Source organism: Cystoisospora suis, assembly GCF_002600585.1.
Source record: "Cystoisospora suis strain Wien I chromosome Unknown contig_1321, whole genome shotgun sequence".
Lineage (NCBI taxonomy): Eukaryota > Apicomplexa > Conoidasida > Eucoccidiorida > Sarcocystidae > Cystoisospora > Cystoisospora suis.
Genome location: NW_027154121.1, coordinates 1 through 26,870, shown reverse-complemented (window position 1 = coordinate 26,870; position 26,870 = coordinate 1). Strand labels below are relative to the sequence as shown.

At 42.3% G+C, this 26,870-nt stretch overlaps 4 protein-coding genes across 4 annotated transcripts; 1 reads left to right on the top strand and 3 right to left on the bottom strand.

The window, feature by feature from the left end:
- Positions 1 to 349: 349 nt before the first annotated feature.
- CSUI_003076 (uncharacterized protein) lies at positions 350 to 2,108 on the top strand (the record flags this gene model as incomplete). Its single annotated transcript, XM_068063274.1, has 3 exons — positions 350 to 395; positions 1,179 to 1,245; positions 1,665 to 2,108. Coding segments are annotated over 3 exons (294 nt in total), but the record flags the coding sequence as incomplete, so codon positions are not given.
- A 196-nt stretch (positions 2,109 to 2,304) lies between these two features.
- CSUI_003075 (uncharacterized protein) lies at positions 2,305 to 12,419 on the bottom strand (the record flags this gene model as incomplete). The annotated part of the gene is made up of 4 exons (XM_068063273.1): positions 2,305 to 4,679; positions 5,326 to 7,461; positions 8,334 to 10,894; positions 11,045 to 12,419. Coding segments are annotated over 4 exons (8,316 nt in total), but the record flags the coding sequence as incomplete, so codon positions are not given.
- A 5,849-nt stretch (positions 12,420 to 18,268) lies between these two features.
- Positions 18,269 to 20,197, bottom strand: CSUI_003074 (uncharacterized protein; the record flags this gene model as incomplete). The annotated part of the gene is made up of 2 exons (XM_068063272.1): positions 19,745 to 20,197; positions 18,269 to 18,781 (listed from the first exon to the last, which is right to left on the bottom strand). Coding segments are annotated over exons 1-2 (819 nt in total), but the record flags the coding sequence as incomplete, so codon positions are not given.
- Positions 20,198 to 21,345: 1,148 nt separating this feature from the next.
- CSUI_003073 (uncharacterized protein) lies at positions 21,346 to 26,869 on the bottom strand (the record flags this gene model as incomplete). The annotated part of the gene is made up of 3 exons (XM_068063271.1): positions 26,791 to 26,869; positions 25,339 to 26,072; positions 21,346 to 24,162 (listed from the first exon to the last, which is right to left on the bottom strand). Exons 1-3 carry the CDS (start codon positions 26,843 to 26,845, stop codon positions 21,346 to 21,348), a joined length of 3,606 nt encoding a protein of 1,201 aa, XP_067924750.1. The 5' UTR covers positions 26,846 to 26,869.
- Between the last annotated feature and the right edge of the window lies 1 nt (position 26,870).

Below are 26,870 nucleotides of genomic sequence, written 5' to 3'. Positions count from 1 at the left end.
TCTATCTATCTATTAATCATTAATCTATCTATCTTTAATCTATCTATCTATCTATTAATGATTAATAGATAGATAGATAGATTAAAGATTAATAGATAGATAGATAGATTAAAGATAGATAGATAGATAGATAGATTAAAGATAGATAGATAGATTAAAGATAGATAGATAGATAGATTAAAGATAGATAGATAGATTAAAGATAGACGTTCACCCGTTGTTCACCTCTCCGTCCAGTGTATAGACACTGGCTGGCAGCATGATGCATGCACACTCAGCTTCTCTCCTCTCCTTCGTTCCCAGTCTCCTATCTTTCTTGCTTTTCTTGGTGTGTCGATTTTACTCTAGGCATATCTATAAACTGAAGAGTCTTCTTGCCATTGTCCCTGCCCTAAGTGAGTTACTGCATGTACCTCTTTCTTTCCGGATGCGGAATTCTTGATCTGGTGTATCTACACTCCGTGAGAAGGAAGACGGATTGACGTGAATTTCTTAGATCAACATCTTCTCATTCTCACTGATCTTTCCTCTCTCGTCTACTCGCCTACGCCTACCTTTCCGTTCTTCTTGTATAGGCACACAGAGAAATCTCTTCGCTAGATTCTTTATAAGCCTTCCTATCTTTCTATTATATCAGCCCCTTCTTGATCTCCACCGAGGTATCATGGGGGGATCTCCTCAGATATCCAGGGATAGACACCTGCACCTACTTCCATAGAGGCCTGTCCATCCCCACACCTATATGGTTTATCTATCTGTATCTATATCTATAGATACATATATCTCTCTCTCTATGTATATATATACATATATATAGATGTAGTCATATGCATATGACTATGTACCTGTCAACATCGATGTATCTAAGTTAGATGGAACGCCTAGATATTTAGATAACGGAAAGCTTGTTGAAGATGACGGGTGAGAGTTCATGTAGATAAATGGATATTCATGTATACGTTCGTATCTATACACTTATACATATGATATACACGCGGCTGATCTTCTTCTTTCTCTCTTTTCTTCGTTTTTCCTTCTTCTTTCTTTTCTTTCTTTTCCGTTTACGATCTGTCTCTATATCTCCCTTTCTATCTTGATACGAATGCATTTATGTATAATTTCTTCTGGTAGTCTCTATCTTCTTCCTTTCTTACGTACGTGCATGTGTGTATGTGTAGAGCTAGCTCACGGCTTAAGGATCGAATGGGTCGAAGGAGGCATGCTTCTAGTCCAAATTCTTGTTAAGTAAGAAGAAGCCTCATTTCTTTCTTTCTTTTTGTCTCTTTCTTTCTTTCCTTCTTTCTTACCTTCGTATATCTTTCTCACTTTCTTATCTCTTTCTTTTTCTGTTCTTTCTTTGTCGTCTCTCTGTGTATCGATTTGCGTGGTGAGTGAAGTAGCGCGAATGAAAATTATCTATGCATTTCCTCCTTAGGAAAGTTGGAGTGGCGATCCGACCAGAGAGGAGCTATTTCTCTCTCCCTCTCTCTCATATCCAGCTAATCTATAGATTGTTCGTTCCTACTTACCTCAGCATAAGATTCCTCTTCTTCTTTTCTTCTTCTTTCTCTTTGTCTGTGCATGCAATGAAGAGAACTCACTAAGGCAGATGTCTTTTTCTTCTTTCTTTCCTTCTTTCTTTGCTGTACATCCCTCCCCCTTAGGCCTGATCTTCATACTCGTCTTTTCCTTCACTTCTACATTTTAGCAACCTTCTCAAGCGAACCTTTACCTCTTGAAGAGGAACATCTCCTTCCCGAATCTTTTGATCTTCTCGACCCCTCCACGCATGCAGAAGAAGAAGCAGGGGATCACGATTCTTATCATGACCGTTCTCTCCTTTGATCGAAGCAAATCTTCTTTGACTTCTTCTTCTTCTCGTGAATGTTCTTATTCTTTTCATGAAGGTGTCTGTCTTTCTCTATGTTGTGTGATATGCTTCATTCAAGTCTCTTCTTTCATTCTAAATCGAGGAGACTTCCATTCTTTCCTCGCAATAGTAGCTACAGAGGCTGTTCGATCCATACCTACACACACAGCGCTCGCCATACGTTAGCAACGAACGTCTCATCCCACACCAAATCAAAGGAACGTCATTTACTCAAGAGAAAAAAGATACACCTACATACATACATAAGATATATATACATATATATATGATACATTCACACTATGTATCACTCTCTCTATATATATATACATATATTTCTGTATGTAGATGTGTATATCACCCTTGTAGTGTGTGTAGGAGAGGAAAGCCTTCTCTTGGTGGACTACGGGGCTCGCTTGCTCTCTTTCTCTCTCTCTCTATGTGTATGTATCTTCATTCAGATGTTCTGTTTAGCAATGATAGAAAGGAAGAAAGAGAAGAGAGGAGCGGTCGACTGATCGATGCCTTCGAGATAGGAGGAAAAGTCTTGCTTGTCTGTTGCTTGTCAAGCTAGCTCTTGTAATACCTCCCATACAAGATGCTTCAACAACTCGAGCCTCTTCATTCGCACTCTTGTCTCCCTCCAATGACTACTACGACGCCTCTCTTCCTCTTCTTTTCCTTCGTTCTTGAGAAAGATGATATGCATGCTATCTCTATCATTACCATGATCTTCTTGAATCTCTTCTTCTTCTTCTTCTTCATCCCTACGGAAGTCGTGATCTTCTTCTTCGTCTTCTCCATCGTCGCTCTTCTTCTTTTTCTTTCTGCTGATGTGGGTATTCTTCACCTTCTTGTCGCTTTCGTGTTCCTCTTCTTCTTCTTCCTCTTTCTCTAGGTAACTTATTTCACGTGATAGAGCGACATGCCAGTGACGTAAAGCTTTGCATAGGATAGGTTTCTGCGGTTTCACAATCCCCCCTGCAGCTCTTTTATCTCTGCAAAACGTTCGTAAGATCAAGCGAAGTAGAGCGACCAAGGCATCGATCCATGATATGACATCGTCCGTCACGAGTCGATAGATCATAAGCATCGAACTTTTCTCTCTTGCTTTCTTTCCATGTCTCTCTCTCTCGTTCTCTTTTCTTTCTATGAAATCTGTGTTGTTCCTCCTGGCTTTCTTGGAGTCGATCTCTCGGCCTGTGGCTGTGTAGTCTTTCTCTTCATTGCGAGGATCCTTTTCTTCGACCGAGTGAAGTAAGAAACGGTCAGGCGTTAATCTTTCTGTTAAGAGATATGCAAAAGAAGATACAAATGTAGGTGAAGAAAGAAGATACAGCCGTGCGGAATGGCTACTGCTATGACTTCTTCTTCTTTCTACTGTTCTTCTTAGAGACCTGTGTATCTTTTCTTCTTCTTCTTCTGTATCCATCTCTCCTAAGAGAGGAGAAGGAGAGAATGCAGAAGAGAATGAGGTGTTCTTTTGTAATCTCTCTTGATCTAAAGAAGAAGAAGTAGTAGTAGGAAGAGAAGATGAAGATGAGGTAGAGCATTCGGGATCAGCGGTATCTCCTAAGAACGTGAGAAGTTTGGCTATAGATGAGAGAGGTAAGAAGGGGAGCTGCAGAGCCGAAGAGAAGACTTCTATTCCTTCTTTAATGTTTACATCCGAAGCAGGAATAACCCGTCTTACAGAAGAAAGATCTACAGGTGACGTCCATAGAAGAGCTAGACGGGAAGAAGACTGAGAAGAAGAAGAAGAGACACATGTATAAGAAGAAGAAGAAGTAGAAGAAAGTCCATCTGCAAAGAGACAAGAAAGCAATCTTTTATCGGATGTAATTCCTGAGGGTGAGAGAAGGTTCGTTGCTCTTCTCGTTGATAAGGGGCGAGGACTAGTCCTTCTTGGAGTTGTAAGTAAAGAGCTTAGCCACTCTAAACAGCCATTTAACTTACATATCTCATAAACGTCTATCTTGAATAGCACACTCTTCTTTCGATTCTTCTCTCCTGTCCTAATCAGATATGACGACATATCCCTACTATACAACAGAGAAGAAGAGAATCCACCCTTCTTATCCCCCCCCTCATCATATCCACCCCTACTACTACTACCATTCCTACTGATCCCCTCATCCTTCTTCATCTCCAAACTTTCGAAGAGCCCGTCTTCTTTCTTTTCTTCTTCTTCTTCTGTTTCTCTCTCTTCTTCTTCGTGTCCTCCTCTATTCCCTACTGCTGTTCCTCTTCTTCTTGTCGTAGAGTTGTGAGTCTGCTGATGCAAAGGAGTAGTCGTATTCCTGAAAGGCGAAGAAGACGAAGATAACCTCTGAAACCTGTCTATCCACTCGAGAAGAAGATGGCGCGCGACCGAGGCTAAATGAGAGACGAGACATAAGATATCATTGCGCTTTCCACCCAGCCAAGGACATCCCTCAATCTTTGCTTCTCTTTCTTCTTCTTCTTCTTGCTGAAAGGTTCTCGAGAGAACCCTCATTAAAAGAAACAGACTCGCAGTCGATAAGACACGAGAAGAAGAATGAGAGGAAGAAGAAGAAGGATAGAGAAGAAGGGGGGGGTGTGAAGAGGAGGGGGATGGAGAAGAAGAAGAAGAAGAGAGAAGAGCTTCGGATGCTCGATGAATGAGGAGATTCAAGAGACCAGATTCATACAGTTGATATTTAAAGAGATAAGAAAGATGTGAAGGAAAGAAGGAACGGCCATGGGCGTTAAGAAAAGAAGAAGAAGATGAAGATGATGGTCGAGTTGAAGGCGCCCCTGTGAGATGTCTCCATAGAAAGTTCAGCATCTAAGAAGAAAAGAAAACGAGAAGAAAGAAAGACGAAAGAAAGAGATAAGAAAGGAAGAAGAAAGAGATAAGAAAGAAGATAGGAGAAGCGTTAGTTGGAATGTTCTTCCCGTTTCTCATCACTGGATGCGCCCCACGCACAAACAGACTCAAACAGAAATCGACTAATACTATTACTAATGCCACTACTACTACCCCTACTACTCCTACTATTACTATTACTACTACTACTACTACACACTTCACCTAGCTACGAAACATGAAGAAACATATAGAGACAGATAGAGAGAGAGAATGATGGAGATATACGTCGATGTATGTACAAGAAGTACGACAACCACTAGTACTATTGAAGCGACGTAGTAGATATCCCACCTCATCATCCTAAACATAGATATCCTGTATATATGCTCTAAGAGGCAGGAGATGTATATACATAGATACAAGATAGATAGACAGACAGACTAAAGATAGATGGCCATATAGACAGACAAACAGATAAAGATAGAAAGATAGATCGGAGGTAGACACATATATAGACCGCAGGTAGACATATACGGATTGAAGATAAATAGATGAACTCGTGTATGCATATATCCATATACATATGTGCATATGCGTATGTCTATGAAGGTTCATGACTTACAATAAGAAATGTCTGTGGATGCGCACTCGAGAGCTTCCATATAGCTTTAAGTGCTGCTATAGGAATCGAACCAGAAGAGGGAAGATGAAGAGTTGGAGAGATCTTGAGAGAAGCTTCATATGCCTGAGATGTTGCTGTACATACAGCTCCTATCATATGAAGTAATCTATAGACACGATCTAAGACAATACCCCCAGCTATGGAACTAGATGGAAGAGGAAAGCTGTGGCGACCATCTCTTCTTTCTTCTTTTCTGTTTTCTTCTTTCTCTTGTTGAGAAGAAAAATCCCCTCTCGTTGACGGTAGATTCCAAGCATGGAAAGAAGTCTTCAGGAGAGAATGATCGACAACATGAGCTGTAAGTGTCCTTCTCTTCATCCCCTCTTCAACAACGTCATGAGAGAAACACACTTTCTTCTCTCTTCTTGTCTCTCTCTCTTGATCCTCTTCATCTTCTTCTTCCTTTTCCTTATAATCTCGTCTCGAGGAGTATAATCCACATGCGGAGCGACTACCCACAATAGAAGGAGGACGAGGAGGAAGAGTAGATACAGGGCGGGTGCAGTGATGAGGAGCTTCAGCTTTATCTAAGAGAAAGAAAGATGAGCTTTGCAAGATGGAATTCTCTTGACCGATCATTGATAATACAAGATTAGCCTCCTTCTTCTCCTCAAGATCCTTTCGAGAGGAACTGAAGAGCTTCCACGATGAGATATAGTTCATCATGGCGCGAGCTGTACATACACCGTATGTAAGACATTCCATCTCATGCAAAAGTAATAACGGAAACGTTCTCTTCTGACTTTCTTCTTCTTCTTCGCTTTCTTTTGCCTGAAGAGAGTTCTTGAGAGAAGAAGAGAATCGATCTCTGGATAGATCACGAGAAGCTCTTCCTCTTTCATGTGAAAAGAAAGAGGAAGAAGGATCGATGATATATGGAGAGGGAAGAGGATACCTCCATGAAGACAGAGACGATTCCGTAGGCCAGTATTGCAAGAAGAGAAGTAAAACCTTCGCCAGTAATTCCTCGACATCGATAGGAGAGAAAATCTTCATTCCTCCCCGACAGCTTGCTAACTTCTTATCTCTTACAATCCGTCTATTAGACGACGAATTCTCACCGACTTCTCTAAAAGTCTCTTTTTCTTCTTCTTCCTCTTCTTTATCCTCTCTATCCTTCAGCTCATGTCTCTTATCGAATCTTGCTTCTATCTCTTCTTCTTCTCTTCTTCTCCACCTTCCGTCTTTGAACGTCTTTTCCTCTTCATCTCTCTTCTCTCTAAGTATCGGATCTGAGGTGAGAGAAGAAAATGCCTGTCTATCCGGGCTTGCGCCTAGGTTCCCCTTGTGTTTCTTTTCGCTTTCTAAAGAAGACTTCTTGAATGAATAAGAAGAGGAAGAAAAACGCGGAGAAGAAGAGGAAGGATGCGGAGCTTTCCTTAGAGAAGAAGAATCAGATCTCGTGATCCTTGTTGAGGGCATGAGATGAGGGGGTTGTCGAGAGAGAGGAAGAAGATCTTCTTTTTCTTTATGCGACTTTGTGTAGCATGATGAGACATCCGTGATACAGAGATCTGTGAGAGAATAGAGATACATATGACGAATCCATACACCGGACAATCGATAGAAGAGAGCCTGCGTGAATCGACGGGATGGGGGAAAGGTGATGATGAACCCCCTCCTTCTCTCTCTCTCACAAGAAGAAGAAGAGGAGGTGACTGCTTGAGAGGATGAGTTAAGAAGAAGCAGAGAGGAGAGCAGAGTTATGATATAACTTACAGTTCTTGACGAAAGAAAGAGAGATAAACCAGGAAGACAAGATGAAGAAGAAGAGCTATGAGATAGAGGATGGCGATGCTTGAATGTGGACGAAAAAGCGTCACAAGAGTCGTTTTCTTCGTCTGCTTTTCCTCCTCTTCTTCCTATTGCAGGAGGAGTCGTACTGGCTGTATTGTGGTGAGTTGAGTAGTAGCCCTTGTAGGGCGGGTGTCTATTAAGGAAGGCTGAAGGCTTTCCTCGTGGGGAGGGGGGGGGTGAGAAGGCCGGGGCTCTAGATGGACTCTTCAACTTCTTCTTCGGGTTGAGAAGAGGAGAAGAGAAAGAAGAAGATGACGATGGAGAAGAAGAAGAAGTATCCTACAAAGATAAAGAAAGAAAGAAAGAAAGCGATAAGAAAAACAGGAAAAAAGAAGTAAAGAAAGAAAGTAGGAAATAAGGACAATGTCTAGACAAGGCAAGGAGACGCCAGTGAATGGAGATTGCAGTCGATACTCATACCAAGAGAACCCCTCTCTTCTTCTTCTTCATTGGAAACCTACACAATGGAAGGGAAGATCTATCTATTTTCAATCTATCTACACCTCTTTTCTGTTTGAGACTATGATAGCATTGATATTGAGGATGTGAGTGAATGAGAAGCCAGGTGTATATACAGCAGAGAAGGAAGGAAGCAAGGACGCATGTCTTTATGAAATATTTCTATTCCTCTGTAGACATACATCCGTATTCATACATCATACATGTAGACACACATAAATAATATATATATATATAGAGAGAGAGAGAGAGAAAGAGAGAGAGAAACATACACAGGGAGAGGAGAGCTAGTTAGGTGTCTATCTATATATATGGTTAGCTCTCATGTGCATATGTGTGCTTCTCTGCCTCTATCTCTTAGGAAGTGTCAGTAGTACCACCTCAGATCACATACATGTAGATACCAGCCACATTACATGAAGTAATCTCTCGAAGTATATAGATATATACAGATATACACATACATAGATATATTTTGGATATATAACATCTCGATTCACTCCAGCCAGATCAATCTTCTTCCTCTTCTTTTTCTTCTCTTCCTTCTCTTTCTCGTCTTCTTCTTCTTCTCCTTGTTCAACACTCTCACCATCCTATCCTCCCCTTCTTTCTTTCTTTGATCTATCTTCTCTCCTGTAGTACTCCTGCCACTTCTCCCTTCTTTTCTTTTCTCTTGAGAGTGTCTTTCTTACCTGAATACAGAAGAGAAGAAGAAGGTAGAGAGGCTCGTACACCCAAAGCTCCTTGGAGACTTTCCTTACGACCTCCTCTCGAAGATCTTGGAATGAGCGAGAAGAAGAGTTGTCTCTCGTACACGTCCTTTCTTCTTCTGTTGAAGCAGCCATCGATCCATCTTTCTCTGTCCTTTCTTCCTTCCTTCTCTCTTTCCTATATCTATCGTCTAGAGGCCGATCATCATGACGATGAGGTGTACATACACCTCCATCACTTGGGCTGCTCTCCGTCATTCGCGATCTCTCCGACACATTTTGGTAGACTCGAGAGAAGACAGGAGAGCATGTCCTGAGGTTCTCAACTGTAGATGGATGGAGAAGGTTGAAGAGATGGAGAAGAAGAGAAAGAAGAGAATCTAAACAAGATAACATAAGCTCGAAGTCTCTTTTCACATGATAGGCAGATATCTTACAAGGAGAAGAAGAAGAACAGAAGGAAGATGATACAGAGCAACCCCGGCGACGAGAGCTCTCCCTCATAACTCTTCTCTCGGGGTTGTCTCCTTCTTCTGCTGCTGCTTTATTTCTTCCTCTCGGATCAAGAGAAGGTCTCTTGTTACGAGGATAGAGAAGAGAAGAAGAGGAAGACTGCAGTGTATTGATATGAAGGAGAGAAAGACAGACAGACTGGTGAAAAACCATCCTTATGAGAAGTTGGAGATGTGAGAAGAGAGGTGTCTTAAGACATATACAGAGGAACATTCTATAGTCTCTGTAGCCTAGGCGAATCAACAGATCAAAAGCTTCAAGCCCGACAAGAAGTTCCATTCTCTTCTTCTTCTTTGTTATCTCCTCATAATGATCTTCTCTCTCTTCTTTTTCTTCACCTTCTCTTCGTCTCTTTAACACCGTCATCTTCTTCCGTGCTCCTCCTCTCTCTTTTTCTTCTCGAGATAGAAAAGAGGAGGAAGAAGAAGAGAAAGGTTCTTTGCTATGAAAAGATCGATGTATTGAAAGAAGATCCGTGGTACGTGAAGGCTCTCCAGGTAGACATGCGATAAGGGGAAACCATAGGCCCTTAACTCCTCTCTCTCTCTGCCTCGCTAGACACGACGCCTGATGTTGATATCTATCTCCTTCTCCTTCTCCTTCTTCTTCTTCTTCGTCTTTATCTCTTTCAAGTGCATGCAGTTCGAAGCGAAGAAGAGATCCAGAGGAAGGAGAAGGAGAGAAAAAAGAACGGGATGGGCGAAGAAACGATGGATGAAGGTAACGAGGTTGGGAGATCAAGAGAATTCTAAGGAGACGAAGAATAAGATATCTTGCTTCAAAACAAAAGAAAGAAGAAGAAGACGAAGAAGAGAGAGGAAGATCTCTATTGGTAGGCTGAAGAGAAGAAGAAGGAGTGTCTCGAGACAGGGGGAATTGTTGAAGTGAAGGAAGAAAGTATGGAAGTATCTCATGTAAGAAAATATCTCTACCTAGCCAATCTAATAGATGTAATCTCATAGAAGAAGAGGGAGATAAAGAAGAACAAGAAGAGAGAGAAAGACCATCGAGAGAGCACTCTTCTTCTTCTTCTTTCTCTAGGAAAGCAAGTAACAGAAACGCCGCTTCGATTGTCTCTCCCAGACTCTCGGGACAGAAGACGCAGAAACCTCCAGGAAGAAGAAGAGAAGAAGAAGAAAAAGAGAGAAGATTGCCTTCTTCCTGAAGGTCCCTATGAGATGGAGCGAGTCTCTGAAAGGTCTCTTTAGCTGTAAGGAGAATTCTCATGTATAAGCCTTCTTCATCTTCATTCCTCTGTCTACTCCGAGAGATCGAAGAAGAAGCGAAGCAATCTCTCTCATGGGGTGCATACGAAGAGGTACGAGATATCTCTCTATGAAGAGGAAGAGATTGTGAAGAAGCGAAGAGAGAAGAAGAAAAGAGACGATTAAGAAGTCGCCAGGCAGCTTGACGTACAATAGGTGAGGCATCGTGTATGAAGAAAGAGACGAGCTCGATTTCGTCTCTGAAAGAAAAAGAAGAAGAGAAAGTTTCTCTCCTCTCTATAATAAGAGGAGTCGGCATATGACAGATAGAAAGAAGATATAGAACTTGAGATAGAGGGTGCTTCCCTTGAAACGAAAGAGAAGAAGAAGAAGAACAAGGATCTTCATTGGATTCTCTTTCTTCCATATCTTTAGAGATTCTTTTCTTCGTCTTTTCGCCCTGCGTCTCGATCATTGTTTTTTCTCTAAGAGAGTGAAGAAGAGTCTCACGTAGAAGAAGTCTCGAGGAAGTCTTCCACAGAGCTGACGGAAAGGTGAGAGGAGGAGAAGAAGAAGAGATAAAAGACCTCGATGATCTGCAGAAGAAATGGAGCTTTTCATGCGATTGTGTGGGTCTGAACTCTTCTCTCTCTGATATGATAGAAGAATCGACATTCCTTCTTTCTTGCCCTGTTGCTCTCTTCTTCTCTGTCTTCATCTTCTCTTCTCTTTCTTCTTCTTTTTTCTTTCCTTGAAGCATCTCAGATCTTCTCTCTCGATTCTGACACCGAGAAGAAAATGAAGAAGAGGAAAGAAGCTCTCTTTCTAGAGAAGAATAGAAGAAACGAGAGAGAAGAATCTCGCCTAGATCAAGTGAACGTCTACGCAAAGTCTGGAGATCTTTCGAGATGAGAAGAAGATGAGAGAGAAGCAAAGGAACGTCTACTAAAGAAAGCCACAAACATACACATGTACCCCCACAAGGGCGGCTGCACCTCATGTCTCGCCTCTTATCAGAGGAAGAAGACGAAGAGAAAGAAGAAGAGGAAGAAGACGAAGAGAAAGAAGAAGAGGAAGAAAAGATATTTTGGAAAGTGTAGACCGGAGTGACGGTGATTAGGACGTGTATAAGAAGCTCTAGACACAGAAGAAGAAGATCTAGTTCTCTTATGCAACATGACGATAAAAGAGATGAAGAGCCACTACTACTTAGCGCCTCTTCTTCTTCTTCTCCTCCTCCATCTCGGTATCGATCTTCACTATAGAGATCTCTCGACAGCTTGAGAAGCACGTGTTCTCCCCCTTCTCTCTTTTCGCCGAGAGGATCTTCTTCTTTGCTTCCGAAATCTCTCTCTTCTCTGAAGTATGGGAAGTCTTGCTTCTCATTCATTCTATTTTCTCGATCTTCTTCTTCTTGTTTATCTTCTTCACTCTCTTCTTCTTCTTCTTCTGCGTCATTCTTACTTTGATGGATGAGAAGGAGCACCTTAACGAGAAGTTGGGCTTGTCTCGCTACGTATGGTAAAATAGACCTCGGGACAATCGATGCTAAGGAGACAATCGATTCTCCTAAGGTCTGAGGAAAAAGAGAAGAGCAGGAAGAAGAGGCGCGTGGTCTTTCAATTCTGCTTGCAAAGGAGTCTTCTTCATCTTCTTCCTCTTCTTCCTCTTCTTGTTCATACGGTTTAGATGGAAGGGAGCTGGTCACATGATAGCATGTAGAGATACAGGATGAAGGATACAGAGAAAAAGAGAGAAAAGAAGAAAGAAGAAGATCTGTCGACTTTACGGCCTCTATAAAAGGAATATCTAGCGGGTGAGTCTGTTTCTTCGCTACCCCCGACTTGACTAGCTCCAAGATCATCATCTTCTTCTTCTTTTCTCCTCTTAATCTTCTTCTTCTTTCTCTCTCTTCATAGGCACAAGAAGAAGAGAGAGAAGCAGGGAGAGATCTTGTTTCTTTCTCTTCTTCATTTCCTTTTGAAGAAAGAGATGAAGAAGATCCTGCTAGGAGAGAAGAATGAAGAGAGAGAAGAAGAGGGGGAGGTGTAGATCGTAGAAGCACCTCCTCCAAAGCTGCGAGATAAGAAGAACCCCTCCACGGTGGAGATAAGAGATGCTGAAGAACACGAGGTGTCAGAATAAGGCGAGAGCGAGAGAGGCCGATGAGGGGGAGAGGAACAGAAGGAAAGGTTGGTTTAAATGTCCTTTCTATCTTCTCTTCATTCGAAAGACAACAAGAAGAAGAGGATGTGGCGGAGAAGAGAGAAGAAGAGACGTGTGGAAGAAGAGGAGAGATAAAAGGTGATAAAGAAGAAAGATTACATGGAAAAGAAGAAGAGGAAGAAAACTGCAAGATGTCATGAGCTAAAGATTCAAAGATTCGAGACACTTGTGGGTTTGCACATTGGAGAGATCGAATGTCGTTGAGAAGGTGTATGTACACCCCAGCCATAGCGTCATAGAGAGGAGAAGATGACCAGCGATATAAACCGACTTCTATGATAGAAGATGAGAAAGGAAGAAGATGAGAAATACCTCCATTTCTAAGCTCTTTCTTCTCGACCAGAGAACAAGGAGAAGAAGAAGAATTAGACAATGTCCGAAAAAAAGACTTTCCTTTATTTATCGAAGTGATCGTATAATAGCAATCTCTCAAGACTTCTTTTGAAAAGAGATATTCCTTTCTCTCTCTTCTTGTTCTAAGCCTTCTCCTATCACATCTTTCTCTTTCTTCCTTCTTCTTCTTCTCCTCTTCTTCTTCTTTCTCTCTCTGTTCTTTTGTGTGAATTTCTTCTTTCTCCATCTCCTTGAGAAGCTCCGCAAATCTCTGATGGAGACGGACTTCCATCGCGTTCACTTGGTCAACCCAGTGGGGACCCAGGCTTCTCCACATATCGCATGCAAGGAGAAACGAAGCGTCAGGAGGCCGTCGATTCTCCTCACTCCAAAAGCTCTGAGCTGAAGACGCTAAGTGAATCTGACGAAGAGGCAAAGGCAAGAGATAGTGCAGCGCCACCCACCCTGGGACAACCAAACACACCTCTCCACCCCGACAAGAAGAAAAAGAAGAAGAAGGAGAAGAAGAAAAAGGAGGAGAAGAAGAAGGAGGAGGAGAAGAAGATGGATATTTGATGTTTCTATCGGGGGTTTTATAAGAGGGTGAACTGCTGCTGCTACTGCTTGTTCTTCTTGTAGGAGTAGTAGTAGTAGGAGGAGTAGTAGTAGTAGGAGTCCTTCTGTAGCTCTGGTCGCTTGTGTCTTCTGTCTCTCCTCTTCTTGGGGTGTGTACGGGGGGGGTGAATCGTGAAGAAGAGAGGTTGTCGTTGGGAAGATGTAGAAGATGAGATAAACCTTTTTCTAGAGGACAGAGACGTCTTTGAAAGAGAAAGGTCTGAGAAGGAGAGAAGAGGAGAAGAGCAGAGAGTTGAAGTGCATGGCAGCAGAGAGATGGAGAGAGGTCGGAGAGTAAGATAAGAGAAGGAAGAAGACCTGACGCTAGAAAGACATCTAGATAAAGAGAAGATAACTGAGAAAGAAGAGAAGAGACCAAACCATGAGGAAAGATCAGAAACGGCAAAGAAAAGAAACGCAAGAGCTCAGAAAGAAAGTCCACTTCGATAGACACCTCCCCTGCTGCTATGGCTGCCGCGAACTCCTTATTCGTCTTCTCAAAACGGTCCTCCTCTCCATCTTCACAACTCTCCTTCGTCTTCTTCTTGCCTATGTGAAGTAACCTCTCTTCTTCTTTCTCTTGTTCTCTTCGATTTAGAGAGGCCCCTTGAACTGAAGAAAGTTGGCTAGAGAAGATGAGCTTCCCGTCACTCGAGACAAGGTTCGCACAGAGAGAGAAGAAGAGAGATAAAAGCGTTTCCAAGAGAGATGGAGAAGATCTGTCTTCTTCTTTCTTCATGGAGAAAGTCTCTGAGGACGAAGAAGAAGATATGAAAGAGGAAGAAGAAGGGCGTAATGTTTTGTCTCCAGGAAGAGAAGATGAAGGAAGAGCCTTGTCCCTGTCATAATGAAGAGATATTTCTTGTATAGTTCTTTCGGTCGATGTCGCCATCTTCATATCACGCGTACTCCCTGAGATAGACCACCCCTCTTTTCTTCTTCTTCTCTCTTCTTCTTCTCTTGGATGGAACTTAACCTTATCCCTATCATAAGAGAAAGGCGAGGAAGACGTCTGCGGTTCTCTTCTATCATCTTCATATCTTTCCTCTTCTTCTCCTTGAGAAGGAATTTCTCTTCTTCTTCCGTCTCTTCTTTCTCGGCTTGTATTTCTTCTTTCTTCTTCTTCTTGTATGTGACATGTGTGAAGTAGAGCCCAGGAGAAGAGAGATGAATGAAGGAAGTAACAGACATTCTCTCGAGGAGAAGAGACCAAATACACACTTAAGGCTCTAAGCGATTGAAGCTTTGTATAGAGATCTAGACGTTGATTCGTTAAGACAGAAATTAGAGTCAAGATCTCTTCAGCTCTCCAGATTAAGGCTGGGACATAGAGATTTGCCAGATCTTCTTTATCTCTCAATTGCCAGTATGCTACTGCTATACCTAAAGGATCACTTCTCGTTCTCTTTCTTCTTCTTCTTCTACTTCTTTCTTCTTCTGCTGCTACTGTTGTTCTTCTTCTCCCTTCTTCTCTCTCGTTTTCTTCTTCTCCTTCTTCTTCTTCTGTAGTGGGTGCGGCTGTGACAAGAGCAGCGCATATCGAGATAGTCGCCATGGAGACAAGAAGAGAATCTCGAGTGAAGGGAGACGAGACATCAGAAGAGCCGCTTTTCTCAGATATGCAGCTGAAGGGTTTAAGAGGGAGAGAAGCTTTCGAGGTACAATGCTGAAGTAAGAGATGAGATGCCGTTAAGCGTGTATGTGAATCGATTGAAAACAGTCTCCTGACAAGCTGAGGTAAAGAAAAGAAAGAAGAGAAAGAAGAAGAAGAGGAAGTTATCTTCTCATGATGCATATTAGGGAAGATCGTGGGGTTCCATAGATCTAGGAAGTCGTACATTTCAAGAAGAGAACGAGGAGAAGGAGGAAGAAGACGAGAAGGAGAATCTTTTTCTCTGTAGCTTGGAGAGAAGAGAGAATCATACACCAGAGGATAGATGATGTTGGTAAGAAAGAAATGGAGATCGGGATAGCACGGAGATAAAACACACAACTCATACAGAAGGTCAGGATACATGATCGCCATCTTCTTCAACCCCGCGTCACAAAAGTCAAGAGAAGAAGAAGAGAAGAAGAAAGAAGAAAGAGGAGAAGAGGAAGAAGCGACAAGACTATGAATGTCCTGACTATCTCCTCTTTGATGTCGGCTAGGATGAGGAGGAGGAAGAAGAAAGGTTTGTAGGAGATATTTTAGACTGTAATCTCTCACGTCTTTCACAGGACAAGCCACGAGAATAAGAGAAGCGAAGAGGGATATCCACTCGGGAAGAGGAAAAGAAGAAGAAGAGAAAGTGTGAGAGAAGCATGACTGAAGGGTATTCTCAATCATGGAGGTAAGCACAGCTTGAAGAAGCCCATGTGAGCTCCTACAGGGAAACCACTCCATATTCTCCTTCTTTTCTTCTTCTTCTTCATCTTCATCTTTCCCGTGGAGTTCTTCTTCTTCTTCACGAGAAACCCCCATTCTCTTCTCCTTTTCTTCTTCTTCTTTTGTTTCTTTGTCTTCATTTCCTCGTCGTGAGGGAACGTCGTATAAAAGAAGAAGATACAAGGGTGACAAGAGGAAGAAAGCCCGATGTATATCGTCGCTATCATTCTTTCCTGAACCATAAGAAAGGGAAGAGATCTTCTTCTTCTCTTCTTTACTATCGTGGAGGCATCTATCTCCATCTTGAACTAGAAAGCTTAGTATAGATGCAAGATCTTCGTCTTCTTCATCCTTGCCATGACTGTCTTCTTCTATCATGTCTTTCCACATGGAATCGGAAGCACTCTTCTTCTTCTTGCTCCGCAACTGTTCTCTCCTATTTTCACCGTCAGAAGAAGAGAGGCAAGCCGAGCTTTCTTCTTCTCCTTCTGTCTCTTTTTCTGTCCTCTGAAGTGTATGAAGTGTTGTGTCTCGCCTACCCCTTCTGGAGATTCTTCGATAGGATAGCGGAACAAGAAAGTCAAAAGAAGGGTGAGAAAGAAAGAATGCAAAGGAAGGCTTTTCTCTCTTCTTCTCTTTCAGAGACTTCTCGTTACAGAATGGCGATTTTGACGAGGCTTGAATAACCTTGTTATGCTTCTTCTCTTCTTCTGCTTCATCCTGGAAGAGAGAGAAAGAGATTTCTTCCTTGATCGGAGAAGCGTTCTGTTGCTCTTTCTTATCTCGTCTTCTCTGCGCTTGGACCAATGAAGAAGATGAATAGAGAAAGAAGATTAATTTTGTATGAAGATAAAAACGAAAGAGAGAAGAGAAACAGTCGAAGAGAAACAGTCCCTGCGCGTAAGCCCTTCCTAGGACAAGTAATCTCTCTTCTTCTTCTTCTTCTTGTTCTTTATCTACTCGGAAAGGAGAAGAAGAAAAGAGGGATGTATGTGGAGCTACCACCTTCTCACTCGCCTTCTCCTGGGCTTGATATGAAAGAGAAGTTCGGTGAGGCAGAGAAGAAGAAGAGAGAAGAAGGAAAGGATGAAGAAGAAGAGAAAGAAGAGATGGACGGCAGAAGAGAAGATTGGTATTGTAGAAAAGATAGAGGAAAAGAGATTGAAGTTGCGATTTCATGATCCAGTCAAGACGTAAATGTGAAGGAATGAGAAGAAGAACAAGCCAGAGAATATCAACGAGAGCTGTACATACACCCGAAGAAAAACGACAGACACAAAAGGGAGAGAATTTAAGAGAGATACGAAAAAGTGTACAGGTAAAAAGATACATATCCATATATATTCATACATAGATACACATATACACGTATTCGCACATATGCATAGCGTATCCCTTCATATATACGTATCCATATACATTGATACATGAGGGGTTCTTTATTCCTGGGGAGTCTGTCCCATGTATGTTCTTTTTGTGTTTCTCTCCTGTTGCGTCTGTTCTTTTCTGCCTGAGAGAAAGAAGCGACGGTCAAGAGATGAATGGGACCGTAAAGATTTCAGAGCAGGAGGCGTGAAGAAAGAAGCCCTACCAACTACTCCTACTCCTCCCACCTTCTCTCTACATCTGACTCTGTACAGATACGCGCGCAACTCCATCCACATATACACGAGTATTCATGTATGTATGATCTATTGCAGATCTACATGAGGTATACATGTATGTGTATGTATGTGTATGTATCATCTATGAATATGTATGTATGAATACTTAAGTGCGTATGGAAGTGTATCTGTATCTATGTGTATCTCTATGCCTCTCTCCGTATGTCTATATCGAGTAGTATGTCTACATCTGGGTATTCGTATATACATCTCTCCATGCGAATCTCTATGTCTATAGTCCTACGTACATGAAATAGTGAAAGGAGAGAAGTGTCGATGCTTACCGTCTTGTTCCGGCGTGAGAGGATGAGAGAGAGAGATCGCTATACACTCCAACGAAGCGACTCTATGCCGAGGGCTTGAATGAAGTAAAGAACCATGAAGAGACGAAGAAGAGGAAGAAGCATTCTTCTTGTTCTCTTCTTCTTGCTCTTTATCTACTCTTCTTTCTTCGTTTTCTTCTCTTCCTTCATATTCTGGTACAGACAAGTTTCTCCGTTGTCTTTCTCTGACTTGTAGAAGATTTCTACAGAGTGTATCTTTCATAGACGTCTTTCCATAGGAAACCTTTTTTCTTCCTCGAGAGGAGGAGAATCGTGTTGAGCCCTGCGCGCTTATCCGTCTAGAATTATCGCGATCTCCATAGTCATTTTCTTCTTTTCTTCCTTCTCTTTCTTCAGCTGCACACTGAGCTATTCTCGCTGTCTGGAGGTTCCATTCGGAAGAAGAGAAAGAAGAAAGTTGTAGAGCCTCTAGAGAAAAGTAGAGAAGACTGGCTGTATGGAGATATCTTCCTAGGAGAAGAAGATTCTCATACGATGTAAAGGCAAGCTCTTTCTGAAGTCTACCGCCCCATGAAAGGAAATATAACGAAGGTCCTGCTGGATAGCTCATAGAATCTTGCCTATCTAAAGAAGAAGAGGAAGAAGAAGAAAGCTTCTCTTTCTTTGAATCTTGATAATGAGTGGAAGATACAAGAGATCTTTCACCATGAGGAAGAAGGATCTTCATACCCTCTTTATCCAAGAGAGAAGAAGAAGAAGAGATGGTAGCAGCATTTCGATGAAGAAGGAGGTTATGATAGACCTGTAGTGCCCATATGTCTATAGAGAAGTCAAGAAGCCTGGCGATCTCTGGTAGATTCGAAGGAATCGAGAGAGATGCACGAAAGGAGATGTCGATCAAAGGATAGATCAAAGACGAGAAAAGAAATCTAGACCGACACCTGCACTTCGAAAGAGAAGAAAAAGATGCGGGTGCCCCTTTTCTACAGAGAGATCTCTTCATCTCTTCTCCTATCTCGACAAGAAGGCTCTGCCATATCATCTCTGATGGAAGAGAAGAAGAAGAAGAGAGAGGAACAAATGAAGAAGAGAAGGATAAAGTGTTAGAGAGGAAGAAAGAGATTCGGCGAGCATCATAAAGAACAGAGGCGACTGAAGGAGAAGGAAGGAAAGAAGGAGGTGTCTGAGGAAGATACGGTGGAATAAAAACGGAAAGAAAAGCCTACACAGACAAAACACAAGAGAAAAGGAGGAAAAGAAGAAGAGAGAAGAGACGTTGAAAGGAAAAGATCCATCGACCTCATGAGCTACTCTTATACACCATACATCTAGACAAAAAGAGAGACACATATAGATAGATAGATACATAGTCATACAGGTACACCCAGGCGTGTTGGGATTGATCGACACGACGACTACTACTACTCAAACTGATGGCTCCAGCACTACTAAAATGTGCACCTCCTCCTCCTGCTGCTGCTGCTAGTAGTAGTAGTAGTTCTATTACTACTAGTGCTATTACCATCACTACTACGACTACTACTAGTAGTACTCCTGTAGATGAGTAGTGGTAGCTGCACTAATCCTATTGCTACTAGGAGTCCTAGCACAACTACTGCAAATACTCGTACTAGTAGTAGTAGTAATAGTACTAGTAGTAGTAGTAGGGCAGTAGTATAGCTACAGGTATGACTGACGATGAAGACTCACGACTAACAGTAGTACTAGGACCACTACTATCACTACTACTAGGATAGTAGCAGGAGTGTTCCTTTTGTTGCATTGGTGTTTGTGGGGGTCTTCTTCTCCTCCACCTCTTTCATTTCCTCTTTTCGATCTCTCTTTGATAGAGATAGGATCTTCTTCATTCACGTGAGAAGATGCAAATAGAACCCAGAAATAGAACAAGAGAGCCTTCACATCTACACATAGACGAAAAGGAAGAAGAAAGCACGAAGCAAAGAAAGAAAGCAGAAACCGCCCGCATACACACATGCCAAAGAAGAAAACTTCTCTTATTCTCCTTCTTCTCCCTCTCTCCATTCCTTTCTTTCTTCTATCTATCTATCTATTTATCTATCTATCTGTCTATCTCTAATCTATCTATCTATCCATGTGTATCTATCTGTCTATCTATTTATCTATCCTTAATCTGTCGTTGGTCTCTCTTCTTCAATTATCTAACCTTTCTGAGATGTTCTAGGGCGGCATTCGTAGCACTAAGGAGAGAAGAAAGACTTGCAGCTGTCGAAGCTAAGAAAGAAGAAGAAGAAAAGCCAGGAGTAGCCGAAGAAGACAAGAAAGACGTAAAATGATGGGGATCTCGAGTCAATGAAAGAGATCGGTCTGGGAGAGATCGATTCTTCATCGCTTGATAAAGAGAATATAAAAGAGAAAGCCCGATCTCCTCCTCCCCCTCCTTCTCCTCTTGCTGTTGGGAGTTCGTCTGTGAGTGTATTGTATTATGACGATCATAATTATCTTGCCTCATATAAGAGAGAGAAGAAGAGGCTAGTCGCTTGCTATTTAAGATGGAGATTTGAAGAACAGGGTGAAGGTCAGGAAGAACGTCGATGGGTAAACAAGAGGCAAGATTGACAGCATCGACAGGAGACAGAGATCGAAGACAAAGGGCTTGTCTGGAGAAAAAGAAAGAAGGAGATTAGAAAGAACGCATAGGAAGCGAAGAAGATGAATACAACTCTCCGTATGGCAGGGGTGCAGAAGTAGGAGAAGAAGACGAAAGGCAAAGGAAAAGAGAAGAAGAAGCATGTATAGATCAAAATATATACTAAGAGGGAGAATACACGGCCTCGACAAAGCCCTCCAGAAGTAGAAGACAGAAAAAGAAAAAGAATGAGAGAGAAAGACAGACAGAGGACCTCAAGAGAAAGAAGGACAAGACAGAGAAGAGATACCTACCATTCATCCAACATGAGCCAAGCTAAACCGCCAAGCCTGTCTATACTGAGAATAGATCTACGAAGACCTACAAGACCACATCTATCACTATTAGTACTACTAGTAGTACTACTACTACTACAGGGGGACTGGGCTGGGAGGTCATCAATGAAGGAGAGAGGGCTTCTTCTCTGTCCCGCGAGAATGCGAGAGTAGCTTCTTTTGTCACTCTCCTTTAAAGAACTTCTCTCATACAGACAAACAGCCATAGTCCGCCTACAGCTCAATAAGACGTGGGAAATCTTTCATATAACAAACATAAGCGATATACATATACAGTACATATATATATATATATACATACATATGGTATATACAGGTGCATGCTACAGGTATATGTCTATACGGGCGGAGAATATAGATAGACAGACAGTATGAAGAGAGATAGACAGATGTAGGCAACTATCTCGCCCGCAGGCATTCCTACATAACGGTCCATGAGCTGATAGTTACATACAAAGATAGACTGAAGATAGCTAGACTGGAGATAGATATATAGACAGATTGAAGACAGATAGCCACATAGATAACTAGATTGGACATAGATAGGTAGACCCAATACAGAGAACGAGGAAAGAAGAGAGAGAACCCATTCGATCGTCCTTCTGTGTCTCCATATTTAACACAGGTATGTATGTAGGCATATGTATGTGTTCGTAGTAACCTTCTGTATCTCCATCAATCCCTGGATGTGCATGAGAGAAGAGCCGATTGAGACGAGGGAAATCCGAAGACTTCAAGGAGAAGGAAGAAGGAATGAGGTGTCAGTAGCAAAGGAAAGATGGAGAAAGAAAACACCTGCAGATGAGAAGATAAGGGCTTTCCTCACGAGATTCCTTGTATAAGCCGAATATCACTCCAACTGCACATGAGAGCTTCTCTACATGAACTTGTAGGCCGAGAGGAAGACGGCGAATGTTCTTCTTCTTCTCGTCCTTGTTCTTCATCTCTTCTTCTTCTCCCTTCTTTCGTCATTCCTTGTGAAGAGCTGTCACCGCGGCCCTCATGCTCTGTTTCTTCCTCAACGGCAATAACCCTCCTTCGGTCTCTTCTTACGTCCTCCTGTAATTCCTTCGTAACTCCTATAGCTCTCCTCATTCCTTCTAGATGCCCTTCACTCCGAGAGAAAGGACTCCATGGAGATGAGTCTGTATGCCTTATATCTTCTCTCAGCCCTCTTTCTCCATCTGTGAAAAGATAACTCTCTACTCTATCTCGAGAATCTCTTAAGCCTCTTCCTTCTTCTTCGGGTGAAGAGAAAGGATGTTCAGAAGGTCTTAGCGAAGAAGAAGAAGAAGCAAACGGCATGGGTTGTATAGATGAGGGAGACGGATGAGTTGAGAAAGCATCTGACGGTCTTTGAGAAAGATAGAGAGACACGTCAAAGGGCGAGACTTGACTACGGTTTCTGATGTAGAGAGAGGAAGGAGAGAAAGCCTCAGATTCTTTTACATAAAAAGGAGAAGAAGAAAAAGAAGAAGAGGAGGTATGATCATCGCAGGAATGATGAGGTGGTGGGGGTGGGGGTGGTTCTAATGGTGATACCTCTTTCGGTGTCTCTTGGAGACAATCGATACTTGCATCGATAGTGCCCTTCGCTTGGCTAGCTGAGGAGACAGAGGGGGAGAAACTTGAGAAGTTGCTACGAGGGGGACCGGAGAATGAAATTGTCTGCGATTGACTGGTAACAGGCGAAGACGACGTTGGCCCTCCATCTGAATTTTCATAAGAGTTCATATAAATTTGATCAGGAAGAAGAGATAACGAAGTAGAAGGACAAGGAGGAGACACAGACAACCGAGAAGATGAAGAGAAAGAAGAAGAGTCGATAGCTGTCACTACAGAGGGTTTGAGACCATCAGAGGTTCTACGTTGAGAAGAAGAAGAAGGAAGACTTGACTCACATCGTAGAGAAGAAGGACCTTGACAAGAGAAGGAGTGATCAAGGCAAACTGAAGAAGAACAAGATGAAGGACATACAGGAGAGGGTTGATACGACGAAGGAGATACAGGAGAAGCTTGATAAGATGAAGGACATACAGGAGAAGCTTGATAAGATGAAGGACATACAGGAGAAGGTTGACAAGATGAAGGAGACACAGGAGAAGGTTGACAAGATGAAGAAGATCCAGCGGTAGAGGAAGAAGATGTATAGGATGTGGTGGAGGTGATATGATTAGGAGCCATCCTTGGAGGTTGTTGTTCTTCTTTTTCTTGTTCTTCTTCTCCACGTGGAGATGTATGAAGGGGTGTGGGTAAAGGAGATGTATCTAGAGGAGAGTTGAGTATTCCTTCATCATGGATAATTGCAGGCACAACAACATCGCCTCTTCTTCCTCTTCCTGTTAGACTCGAGGAGATCGCACTGTCATGACGGGGCGAAATTCTCTCAAGAGAAGAGAGTGCTGAAGGGATGGTGTTCTCATCATAAGGCTGAAGGAGGTGCATGCTAGGCTGCAAGATAACTGGGACTCTCGATTCTCTTATTTCTCCTCTCTCATCTCCGTCGATCTTCTTCGTCTTTATTTTAGGATGAAGACCTTCTTCGTCTCTCAATCTTAACGGACTTTGGTGGGGAAAAGGTTCTTCTTCTTCTCGAAGGAGAGAAGAAGAATGAGAGAAGGGTCTGAGGGATGATGTAGCCGAAGATGAGCCGAGAAAAGAAGGAGAAGAAGAAGATGGAGAGGAGGAGGAAGACGGTCGATCTCTGCCGGGAGTGGGGGGGGGGAAAGGCTGAGAAGGAAGAGAAGAAGAAGAGACTGGAAAAGAAGAATAGACGCTGTGGGAATGAAGATGATCTGCATGCGTTTCTCTACAAGGGGATAGATGGCTAGATGAACTACAGGCAGGTCCTTCACTTCTTTGATTGGAAGAGGGAAGAAAAACGAGATTCGCACCAGAGTGACAAGATCTATCGGAAGGTTGACAAGAAAGATTCTCCGAATATAAGCCGAAGGGAGAGGAAAAAGAAGAAGAAGATGTAATTCTTTTGAAGTCTTGAGGTAATGTTGATTGAGGTGGAGACACAGGCGGAGGAGGAGGAGAAGACTGTTGCAAGGAATGTGAAGGATAGCTATGAGCTGAGACAGAGGGCGGTTCTACCGAAAGAGAATTGTATTGACAAGAAACAGAAAAAAAAGCAGAAGAAGATTCACTTGGACAGAAGAAAGATGCCGAAGAAGATGCGTTTCCTAGACACCTTCCATCTTCATCGAAAAGTCCTCTCCTGGAAGGAGAAAGATCGAGTCTTTCATGGCCACAGAGAGAAAGCAGTTGTGAAATACCACCTCTTGATGGAAAAGAAGACGAAAATGAAGAAGCAGAAGATGGGGGAGGAGAAGAAGAGGGATGGTCTTGATTCGTCGAAGTATTGAAAGGTAGAGCTTGAAGATGTTGAGAGAAAAGATGAGGAGAAGAAGAAGGACTTGGTAAGTGTAGAGTCATAACCGTTTGAAGAACTTCTGTGATAAGAGAAGTGAAGAGTAGATTTCTTCTTTCTTTCCTATCCTCTATCCCGGAGATTGAAAGTGCAGCTGAAGCAGGTTCGCCATGACTCTCGGTAAGATTCATAAGAGAAAGAAGAGAAGACAAAAGAGGAATTAAACCCAGAGATAAAAAGGAAGGAGAATACTGGGGATCTATCTGAGAGATAATGCACACATACGTGCACACATACGTTGTCATACATACATACATATACATACATACATAGATATACATACATACATAGATATACATACATACATGCATACATAAACGTGCATACATAGACAGACATCTTCATACATACAGGCTGCTCAATCATAGATAGATACACATCAGAATTGCATGGGTGCCAAGAGAGACAGAAGAACCTAAGAGACTAAAGGTAAAAACTAGATCGATGACTAGATAGATAAAGATAGATAGATAGATTAATTGAAGATAGATAGATAGATTGAGGATAGATAGGGCATTTCCTGTATGGCGGTAAGAAGATGCAAGGGAGAGAAAGCAAGACCGAGAGGGAGGGAGATAGTCTGTCTGTCTGTCTATATGTGCTAGGAGATAAGAAAGAAAAAGAAAAGGAGAAGAAGATCAGGTGTGAGAGACGCAATTGCTTCTCCTTCTCTCTCTAGAGTGCTATATAAGAGGAGAGAAAGGTTTTCCTATCTATTTCAGAAGACTTGGCCTGCCTTCAAGAAATTCCTTTCACTCGAGAAAAGAAGAAGATCAGTCACACTTCTCATTCCGATAAGAAACGATGCATGCAGGGGATAGAGAAATATAACGACACAGATAGAAAAAGAAGAAGAGAGCGAGGTGATCTTTCTCTCTTCTTCTCTTTCTTTCGTTTTCTCTCTCCTCTCTCTCCTAAGTGTAGACCCTCCTACTATTGGTGGCTATGATCGCCCTTCCATCGCTCACTTGAAGAAGAGCTTCGTCATTAGCATGATAGACATAAAGAAGAAAACGACCATAGAGAAAGACACAAGACGGAAAGAAAAGACTACCCCTCATTCATTCATTCATTAGTCAGTCAGTCAGTCAGTCTATTCTCTTTCTTTCTTCACAATCTCTAAGTGAACTTGACACTCTAAGAACACAGGCAGACAACGACCCACGCCCACTCTATCTATCTATATATCTAGATCTAGATCTATATAGATATATGTATATATCTCTCTCTATCTGTCTATCTATGTATCTCTCCCTATCCATCTATCTATCTATCTGTTTGCGTACATATCTAGATCTATGGACCTTCTCATCTCCACCATCTTAATCGCTCTTTCCTCATGGATAAGCACGAGAGATCCTTTTCTTTCCCCCTCTTACGTGACAGAGAGTTTTGACGAGCTGAAGCCCTTGAAAGAAAACTTCTTCCTCATTCTCTCCTTGTCCTCCTGGATCTTCTTCTTCCTCCTCATCCTTCTCAGCGTCCTCTGTATTGTGTCTCTTGTAAAGGCATCCATCACGACCATATCTCTTCCTTCTCTCTTCTTCCTCTTCTTCCATATGTCTGTTCTTCTCTCTCTGGTTCTTCTCCTTTCTCAACGTCTCCAAGACTTTCTTCTTCTTCTTTTTCACGTATCTTTCTATCAGCCGAAACAGAGCTTGAGATAAGGCACTATGCAACCACCTGTATGAAGAGCAAATAGGCGAAGTACATGCCGTCTGCCTCTTTGACTTTATCTCCTTTTTCATGAAAGAAAGATCCTTATCTCTACTTGAAGCTATCTCTACATCTCCTGTCCTTCTCAACTCCAAAGAAGAAGAAGAGAAAGGAGGGTGGGTCGATGTATGGATTCGATTGACGCCTGGATGGATATTCTCTTCATCTTCTTCTTCTTCATGATAATGATGTGGCTCTGTCTCAGCCTCATGGAGAAGCGATCGGGAGGAGAGGGGAGCCGCGACTACTGCTCCTGGAGAGGAAGAGAAAGAAGCCTCAGAAAAAGCGAAAGAAGAAGAAGAGGGACATCGGCACAATCGACATGTAATTTCATACAGCCGCAGCTTCGATGCTAAGCCGTTGAGAGCTCGCCTACATGCAGACGGTCGACCCGTCTCTACAAGAGAAAAAACACACACGCACGAAAAGGAAGGAAAGAGAGAAGGAGATGAGAAAGAATGAGAAAGCAAGAGGTAAGAAGCAAGAGATAAGAAGTAAGAGATAAGACGCAAGAAATAGGGAAGCAAGAGATAAGAAGCAAGAGGTAAGACGCAAGAAATAGGGAAGCAAGAGATAAGAAGTAAGAGATAAGACGCAAGAAATAGGGAAGCAAGAGATAAGCAGCAAGAGGTAAGAAGCAAGAGATAAGAAGTAAGAGATAGGAAAGAGAGAGATGAGACAAGAAAGGAGACATGTAATACAAGAAAAGAAGAGATCGGAGAGTCTGTCCCTCTCTGGAAGTAAAGAGGTATAGAAAGAGAAAGAGAGAGAGAAAAACGATCTATGTATATACACTTGACTCTATGGAATACTTCCTTATAAGAATAAGCTCGCAAGATATGAAGATAGATACAAGGATAGAACTCGGAATAAGTCTACATCGAAGAGAAGAAGATCTAGCAGCCTTTATCAGTACGCTCATACTCATGCAGTCATCTATCTACCGGTTCATGTCTCTTCCCCCTTTCTTCCCTCTGTCCTAATTGTCCATACAGCGTCTTTCTCTCTCTCTGTCTATCTCTCCATCTCTTTCTCCCTTTCTCTCTCTATCTCTCCGTGTCTTTCTCTCTCTCTGTGTATACTGTAAGAGACGTACGTGGTCGATATCATCTTACCTATGCGAGAGATAAGAGCATAAAACCTCCGAGTTTCTTCATTCTCTCCGATCATCCTCTCCTCTCCCTTCTTCTCCCCC